This window comes from Glycine soja, chromosome 6 (assembly GCF_004193775.1).
Source record: "Glycine soja cultivar W05 chromosome 6, ASM419377v2, whole genome shotgun sequence".
In the NCBI taxonomy this organism is placed as follows: Eukaryota; Viridiplantae; Streptophyta; class Magnoliopsida; order Fabales; family Fabaceae; genus Glycine; species Glycine soja.
The window spans coordinates 5,519,431-5,527,820 of record NC_041007.1 but is presented as its reverse complement, the minus strand read 5'-3'; the positions used below and the strand labels follow the sequence as shown (position 1 = coordinate 5,527,820).

The 8,390-nt window shown below is 32.5% G+C and overlaps 3 protein-coding genes across 3 annotated transcripts; all 3 read right to left on the bottom strand.

Annotated features, from left to right (window-relative positions):
* Positions 1 to 1,037: 1,037 nt before the first annotated feature.
* On the bottom strand, positions 1,038 to 2,789 carry LOC114415013. Its single transcript, XM_028379508.1, has 6 exons — positions 2,527 to 2,789; positions 2,417 to 2,459; positions 2,195 to 2,350; positions 1,953 to 2,048; positions 1,788 to 1,865; positions 1,038 to 1,459 (listed from the first exon to the last, which is right to left on the bottom strand). The coding sequence occupies exons 1-6, from the start codon at positions 2,643 to 2,645 to the stop codon at positions 1,373 to 1,375; spliced, it is 579 nt and encodes a 192-aa protein (XP_028235309.1). The 5' UTR covers positions 2,646 to 2,789; the 3' UTR covers positions 1,038 to 1,372.
* An 837-nt stretch (positions 2,790 to 3,626) lies between these two features.
* Positions 3,627 to 5,509, bottom strand: LOC114415012 (histone H2A variant 1-like). The gene is made up of 2 exons (XM_028379507.1): positions 5,369 to 5,509; positions 3,627 to 4,213 (listed from the first exon to the last, which is right to left on the bottom strand). The coding sequence occupies exons 1-2, from the start codon at positions 5,480 to 5,482 to the stop codon at positions 3,917 to 3,919; spliced, it is 411 nt and encodes a 136-aa protein (XP_028235308.1). The 5' UTR covers positions 5,483 to 5,509; the 3' UTR covers positions 3,627 to 3,916.
* A 1,096-nt stretch (positions 5,510 to 6,605) lies between these two features.
* Positions 6,606 to 8,390, bottom strand: LOC114415011 (EG45-like domain containing protein). Its single transcript, XM_028379506.1, has 3 exons — positions 8,207 to 8,390; positions 7,814 to 8,114; positions 6,606 to 6,834 (listed from the first exon to the last, which is right to left on the bottom strand). The coding sequence occupies exons 1-3, from the start codon at positions 8,319 to 8,321 to the stop codon at positions 6,828 to 6,830; spliced, it is 423 nt and encodes a 140-aa protein (XP_028235307.1). The 5' UTR covers positions 8,322 to 8,390; the 3' UTR covers positions 6,606 to 6,827.

The window sequence follows — 8,390 nt, the reverse complement described above, 5'->3', positions numbered from 1 at the left end:
GAATAATTGGAAATGGTTGTGTGTTGTCACATGCTCATAACTCGTCTCTTTTTCCAAGATTCTTGTGATTCAGGTCTTTGGTGGCGTGCTTGTAAACATGGTTTTATTTTGGGAATTATCATGTCTGCTCAACCAACATGGTCCTCATGTTTTTGCACTTGCAAGTTGCAACGATTTAAGTCTAAGTTTACCCATGTTTTTACTAATGTAAAATTCAGCATATAGTGACTGGCCTTCACTGCAGCTTTAGTTTGTATCGTTTACAATTGGAATTGTTACAAAGGCTTGTGTGTGTCTTCAGAAATAAAATATCAGAGAACATCCCAGCGACATATGGTGATTAGTATCTTGATTTGAATATCTTTATGTAAGTTTCAATAAAATAAAAAATAAAACTACCACTTCAATCAAACTCAAATTTTAAATATCCTGGTTTTATATCTTATTAAAATCTTGATTAGAATTTTGTTATAAACTTGTCTTAAAACTGACAAGTCATATTTTGAGAAAGTGAAACGTGATATGTTGAAAACGGATTGTGAAGTGTACAATACGTGTGACTGAAGTCGGAAAGGGAATGCGATATAGGCTGAAATTACAAAAAATACTAAAAAAGAAGAGTAATTAAGCCATAAGCAGTGTGATTTTGGTTGTATTTGAGAGAAGTGTTGTATTTGAATGATGTCGTTTTAGTTAGTTGCACTTGTTTGGTTTCTTGTTGGTTAACCGGTTCACCACACAACTAAACAGAAGAACAGCCACTTGATGTAGCTTCTGAATTGGCAGAATTGATGAAAACAGAATCACACACCCTACGCATCCCAGTGTCAATGAGAATCAGTCTCACGCAGTTGTTTGCATCTTTCGGCAAGCAATTGCAAACGATAGAATTTTTAATTTCTAAATCACATCACATATATATTTTGTACTTAGTGCCTGCCGTGATGTAATAATTTCTATAAATGCCATACAATAATTCGAGCTCCAAAAGGTGATAGGATATAACGTACGGTTTTGATTAACCAGGGGGCAACAAATTTTGAACCATTCTATAGTATAAATGAACCAGAGGGTGCATTAAGATGCACTCACAAGATGGTGTGCACAAATATGCAGATGTGAGCATAAGCTCTAAAAGTATGTATGGCAGCTCCTGCAAGATATTCAGTAAAATGTACAAGAATGTTTACATTTGATTAGCGAGAACCAATTATATCCCCTTATTCAACACGTATTAACAGCTGAATTTCTTACATATATATGTACACAAATTATACAGATTAGGATAGTGATTGCAGAAATGCAGATCTTTCCATGCTTTTGATAGTGAAACCTCATCATGAACCTGATTCCTGCATTAGATGGTGTCTTTTTAATATGCTAATCCACCAGCAAATGTATCAGTATCGTGAAGCAGAGACTCTGTTAACCAGTAACCATCCCAGCATCCACCAACCTTCTGCCAGTGACAAACAAACAAACATGAGATACATGCTTGGGTTAAAATTAAATTAAAATAAATCAGATAACAACAGGGAACTAATAATATGTAGTACTAAATTTATGAAATCAAGAATTCAAATATCTATCATTGAATTAAGAAAAGTACTATCAGAATTAAATACATTTCACAATCTGCCGTAACTAAGTATCATTGTTATTTACTTTCCAAACAAAAAAAAAAAAGGCATCATGTTTTGCAAATAAACTGAACCAAACAAACACGTATCAAATGGCATGACAAGTATGACTATGATATGAAGTAGTAGAAGAAATTATGATCAAACCTGAGCCATTGTAAATTGAAATATCTCCTCTTCCTCCGGTCGACTTCCACGAATCCAAACCCGCTGCTTGTATTTGTTCTGCTTGAAGTTCATCATCCCATAACTTCAGTTTAGATAACAGAGAAAAACTTGGAAAAAAGATGAACAAAAAGCAAAACATTGTACCTCCTCGACAAACAAAGTGCTCATGATCTTTCTCTCCTTGTGACCTAGTAAGACTCGATAAGTAGAATGGTGAAAAATGCGCCTAAACCTTTCAAACTGCACGCACAAACAAGAAGAGGTGTACGGATTATTAGCACCAATTTCAACATTAACATATCTCAGTAAAAGTATGTATCTAACTATCTACTAATTAATTAATAATAGTAATAATTAAAAAGAATATAAAGAATATTAGTACTAACCTGACCCAAATCAAAGAAAGGGCCAAAATAGGGAGACCTTTCAAAGGGATCAAATCCAGCAAACCTGTACATAACCTCGATTCCATAATCTGGACGGGGCTGGTCATTATACTTCAAGGCTTCAAGCTGGTAATGCACCGCATCTTCTGCACTAAACTATAGCAAAATAATGATTTAACAGAAAAGGACCAAAGAAAAAGTAATGGTTAGTGGTTAACTTACATCTAATCGTGGGCCAAAGGGTCTTTTCTTGCGAGATTCAAACCTGCAAATTGGAATGAATATTCGAGAATCAATTTGAATATATAAAAAGACGGAAGAAGAATAGTTACCAATCTGCAGAGAGGAAATCGGGAACTTCGGCGGTGGCTTTGAAGCGGGAGGTTCTGTTTCTGTTGGACAAGAATTGAAGGGTATGCGAATGAGACAACAGAGAGGACCCAAACGACATCGTCCTGGACTCTGATACGGGAACGAACGCAAATTCGGAATCAGATCAACGTTTTCTCTTCAAAATTACTTCTGAGCACGACGTCTATGGTCTCTCTTCCTCCGTGCGCGCGCGTGCCTTCTACTGTTTCTTACAATTATAAACTATAAATCAATTCAATACATATATATTAAAAAAAAAAAAGAACTAGCGTAAATTATAATCTAGAGAAAATTTTGTTTTAACTTTTTTTTATGTGTTTGTTTAATTTAAAAAATAAATTGAAGAATTGATTAAGTTCTAAAATAATTATAATTACTAGAGAAACAGACACTCCATGTCTAACTATTTTTTCATCTTTTTTTAAATAAAAAAAGATAATAAAGTTAATGAATGGTTTGTAAAGATAATTGTAAGGATAAAATAATAAATTACGAATGTAGTTATGGGAGATAATTTGGATATAAAATGTATAAATTAAAATACCATATTCTCTTTATATATAAATTACATATTAGTGACTTTCAAAACAAAAATACCAAACAATTATCTGGACCTTTACAAAACTATTATATTAGGATTTTATCTTGGTGGAGTCCCAGAGTTGGTTTTCTCTTGTGTTCCAAATGATAGAAAATCAATTTTTTTTCCCACTTCTCATTCTCTATCAATCCAAACAATCCGTTATAGTTTTCAAAAGGTTTAATTAATTATTTAGTTCCAGTATTTGCACAAACTTTTTAAGTTAGTTCTTATACATATAAATTTTATGTTTTAATCCTTGGGAGCAATTTTTTATATATTTTAGTTCCTATAATTAGTTGTAATGTAACGACGATAAATAAGAATATGGAATCCACTCTACCCAGACATAAGCATTTCTTCTGTTAAACCGTTCTTATATTTGTCTATGCAACTTAGTTCTGGCACAAAAGAGTAACCGGAAGCGACTGAAACGAGCAGCAGAAGACTCCCCACTAAGGATTAGACAAATCTTGCACATGCCAAACAGTTCAAAACATTGAAACATCATAGATTAATAGGTTGAACATAATAATTAACCATGCTTCAATATACATCCTAACAGCTAGTTTCATGTAGCTAGCTTGCAGCAACAGAGCACAGAAGCCAGTATGTCAGTCCATACAGCTCAAATAAAGATATCAGAACTGCTGCAGGATGTCTCTTCTACCAAACTAACACAACAAGCAAAATATCCACAAAATAAGATACCATCAAATTTACAGGAAAACTCATCTCCAAGGTTAATTCAAATATTTTTCTTTTAACCCTCACTCCTTTGAGGATTTGTTGATTAGAGACTTGTGGATATGAGGAATAACACCACCACCGGCAATTGTTCCTTTAATGAGGGTGTCAAGTTCTTCATCTCCACGTATAGCAAGCTGTAAATGTCTAGGGGTAATACGCTTCACCTTCAGATCCTTGCTTGCATTACCAGCCAACTCCAACACCTCTGCAGTTAGATACTCCAGTATAGCAGCAGAATACACAGCAGCTGTGGCCCCAACTCTTCCATTGGCACTCACCCTTGACTTCAAAAGACGGTGAATTCGTCCAACAGGAAACTGTATCAAAACATGTACAAGATGACATACAAAAAATATGTTACGATTATTATACTAACAAACAAAAAGACTTCAAACACGCTGAAATTCATCATGATTTGAACCAATTATCCAAAAATTTCTTCATGTGCATAAAAAACCATGACATAATAATTACACCATTCCATGAATAAAAGAAACACATGGATCAACAACAGGCAAATGACCCTTGAGCATGTAGCTCATCTTAAAAGACTTCAATGAGATGATAGGTTAGAGTTTTGAACATTCCATCAGGATGCTTATTTTCACACTCAATTTGACCAATTAAAAACAAGATAAATTACTTGCAGCCTTGATAATGATTACACAACCCCTTGAGTATAAAAAGGAAAGCAGAGTCTTTAATCAGTTACTGATTAATAGCTTGTTTGGGCAACCATTTGTAAGCCTCAGAATCATGTTTAATGATAGAAATGTGACTCTACTAAAAACATGTTTGGTTGTGTCCCGTCAATCCTAATTCTGCATTTCTGCTCATACAAGTGTGTTAAACTAAAAGTGAAAAAAAAATGAAACTTTTGCGATAGCTAGAAAATTTTATGCTAAGTTTCATTACCAACTTTTTAGAGATAAAATCCATCAAACATAAAACGAAAATCACTTCACTTCAAATCCACATTTATTTAAAAACAATTTCATAAAATCAAGATCATCCAAAATTAAATTTACAACAACCACTCAATCAAATATGCACTAAGTCAAACACAAACTAAGTTACTGACATATGATGTCATATGACATCATCGCCCTCCAAAGTAAAATTTTCAAATTTCCACAAGATTTTTGTTAATTTGTTGTAGATGAACCTGCTCTAATAGTGACACCTATGCACATTCAGAAGGAACCAAGGAAATAGAGAACTAGAGAAGAGAGACAAAGTGAGGTAAACTAAAAGTGTGTGCGATTCAATTTTTATTTTTTATCGTCAAATCAACTTTATGGGAACCATAACCAAAAAGCAGGGGAGCAGGAAAAGAAACACAAAAAATGGATTTAATGAAAAGTGAAACCGAGAGTAAGGAACCAATCAGCAAACAAATCTAGAACAACAATGATTTCATTTTAAAATATTAGTTTTGGTAAGTAAAAAGAATGGAAGTGGGAGAGAGGGACCTGAAGACCAGCTCTAGAAGAACGAGAAACGGGTTTCTTCTTGTCTTTGTCTTTGTCTTTGGCTGAAGCTGAGGTTTTACCTGTTATCAATCCCTTTGCCCCTTTTCCCGACATATCGATCGATTAACTCACACCAAACCCTTTCTCTCATTTTATATCATTCACTCCACTTTTACTAAATTACCCTTCCTTGCTTTCTCATTCCGACAACACCTACCTTCACTCACAACTTGATAGTTTTAGTTGCTTCAAGTTAACGGTGAAATTAATTCTTAAAAAAAATCATAAAGTTTAATTATACAATCAGTTTCTTCGTTATATTTTAAAGGTTTAATTATTATAAAGGTATAATTAATTTAATATCTCAATTATTTAACATGAAATAATTATACTTTTTTTCATGTTTGTTAATTATTTAACGAAAATCCAAATTTTGTACAACTATTTGTATAATTAATTTTACAACTATTATACTTCCAACTTTCAGTATAAAAAAAACTATTATACTTCAAACTATTGAATTTTGAAAAAAATTACGTTAATATTCCACACTTGTAAAGTTACACAAAGTAACTATTTCTTTTTTTTACTCTCACAAACATTTTTTAATTATTTAAAAAATATTGCATTTAACATTCTTTTTTACGTTACACACACAGTTCCTTAATGTTTTAAAAAAACATTACATGGTCTACGAGAAATCATCGTAAGGATAAAATAATCAATGATATTTTCTGTAATTTGACAAAATTTCAGGAAGTATTAGTGTAATTCACTCTCAAATTTTTAACTAATAACTACAATTTGCTCTTGATGACTTTTTAATTGATAATTTATTTAGCGATTAAAGTAAAATTTACAAAACGCTTAGAGACCAAAAATATAATTAATTTTTTCTAGTTTTTAAGATAAAAATAATGATTTCGTATTTTGGAGAAATAAAAATCAAAGAAAAGTATTTTACAAAAACCAAAGTTAAAATTGATTCTTTTTACAAGGATTAAAATACGTGTTGTTTCAATTTTTCTTAAAACCTATTCATTAAGAGATTAAAAATATATTTAAATTTATTTTTAATTAATTTGTTGACCGAAATTCAGTTAGTTTGATTGAATTTAGATTCACTTTTAAAAAATTTGCACTCTTAATCTAACTGAACTCGATTAAATTTAACTTATTTAATTTTAATTTTTAATTCAACTCGATATTTAATCATTAAGAACGTAAAGAACGCATATTTTAACCGATACAGACCATTATTAAAATAAACATAAAAATGTTTAACCTTACTTACTTGTGGGTCCACATGGATATTAAACTAGTTATTAAAATAAAAATGCAAGTTCATGTACATATTGACTGTAACAATCTTCACAGACACTTTTCTAGAGTAACAAATTTGCCCGGCTCCTTATTCCCTTTGCTTTTGCATGATGCATCCAAGAGCTACTTCCCGTTTTCAAACCCTGCAAATGGACAAATTACAGTATTTTCAGTGTCGATAAAAATTATTTTCTTTCACATTTTGATAAAACCAATAAGCATTCAAAGACTGGAATAAAAAAAGTTCACAAATGAATGAATATATAAATTTTTTGTTACGATTAAAGGGAATGAATGAATATATTTAATTGGAAGTTTTTATTAATTGATGGTATTGTGTTATTTAATTTACAAAGCCAGCTCATAAGTTCAGTTTGAGACACGACTACACGGGTGTGTCTAGGAAGAGCTCTATACTCCTGCAATAAAACTTGTAATACTCTTTGCTAGCTACTCTCGTTTTCTACCCTCTTATTTGGCTTTTATATACACCTTTTCTTTTTGCAAGTTGTTAAGAATTCCCAAAACGATGCATTTGCATTTGCGTGTGGGGGATCAGAATACAATTTGTGTGTGAGTTGTTTGTCCATTAAAAAGGTATTTAGGTCACTGTTTATTCTTTTTGTGTTGATCAGATTATTTAAAGGTACATATAATGATTTGTTATAAAATATTTATTAATTTTATTGATGATTAATATATATTAAGAAATCTGAGCACAAGATTCAAATTTAAATTTTTACTTAAAAAAATTAAGTCTAATACCACATAGACCAATGATTAATTAGTAATAATTGACATTTTAATTACTACTTACACTATTTCAATCTGTTGTGAATCTTTTGATTCACTCCTTCTATTTCCTACCATAACCTTCACAGTGATTTAAGACATAACAGGAACAAAAATGAAACAGTGTAATTCAGAAGTCTACGAAGTATTCTAGATTTTTGAATTTTTTTTTTTTTTTTTGTAGGTAAGGAGAGTAGTCATAAGCATTCAACGTTTGATTTTTCAACAACTAACCTTGATATGTAGGCAATAATAGGTCACCAAACAAAACCAACACGGAAACATAAGCAATAAATTAATGATGAAATAAAAGCAAAAGAAGTAACTTACTGCTGGAATTCAATGTTAATGAATGACGCAGAAACATTGGCGATGGCCTGGAAGGCAGTGACGGAGAGGACCATGGAAGTTCCACCTAGGGAAGGCCTAGAAACCGATGATTGCGCTCGATCAACAATCTTGATCTGAATCGTCTGGCCAGGAACACAAGTCCTGGGTGCCGCAGCGCTGATGCAGCGCACCTGATACTGCCTCCCACACGCGGCACCATTGTCCCATATACCCTCCCCGGCCGCAGCAAACATGTTACTTGACGGAAACTGCGATGCGTCTCTGCCGAAACATGTGGTCGCTGTCTCATCAGAATTCACAACAAGACATATTAATTCATCAACCCATTATATAGATATCAAAGTTTCAAATTAGAGTTTAATTTGTAATTACGCAAAAAGGGAGGGCCATATTGGGCAGCAGTGCCAACATCAGCTAGAGAGTAGTGGATGAAGAGTGTTGAGAGGATTAGGCCATGGGAGAAATTCAAAAGACGAACCTTGGACATTATTGCTGCTGCAAATTAAGGAATCCAATCCAAATTATAGATTGTTGAATAAACTTATCAAAAGTCAGC

Excerpts from the sequence above, each read along its gene's own strand:
- LOC114415012 (XM_028379507.1), bottom strand. The coding sequence starts at position 5,482 with ATGTCGGGAAAAGGGGCAAAGGGATTGATAACAGGTAAAACCTCAGCT. Across the intron at positions 4,214-5,368 it reads CTTCTAGAGCTGGTCTTCAG|TTTCCTGTTGGACGAATTCA; the intron begins GTCCCTCTCTCC and ends GTTTTGATACAG.
- LOC114415011 (XM_028379506.1), bottom strand. The coding sequence starts at position 8,321 with ATGTCCAAGGTTCGTCTTTTGAATTTCTCCCATGGCCTAATCCTCTCA. Across the intron at positions 8,115-8,206 it reads ATATGGCCCTCCCTTTTTGC|CGACCACATGTTTCGGCAGA; the intron begins GTAATTACAAAT and ends CTGATGAGACAG.
- LOC114415013 (XM_028379508.1), bottom strand. The coding sequence starts at position 2,645 with ATGTCGTTTGGGTCCTCTCTGTTGTCTCATTCGCATACCCTTCAATTC. Across the intron at positions 2,049-2,194 it reads CTTTCTTTGATTTGGGTCAG|TTTGAAAGGTTTAGGCGCAT; the intron begins GTTAGTACTAAT and ends TTGTGCGTGCAG. Across the intron at positions 1,460-1,787 it reads TTCAATTTACAATGGCTCAG|AAGGTTGGTGGATGCTGGGA; the intron begins GTTTGATCATAA and ends TGTCACTGGCAG.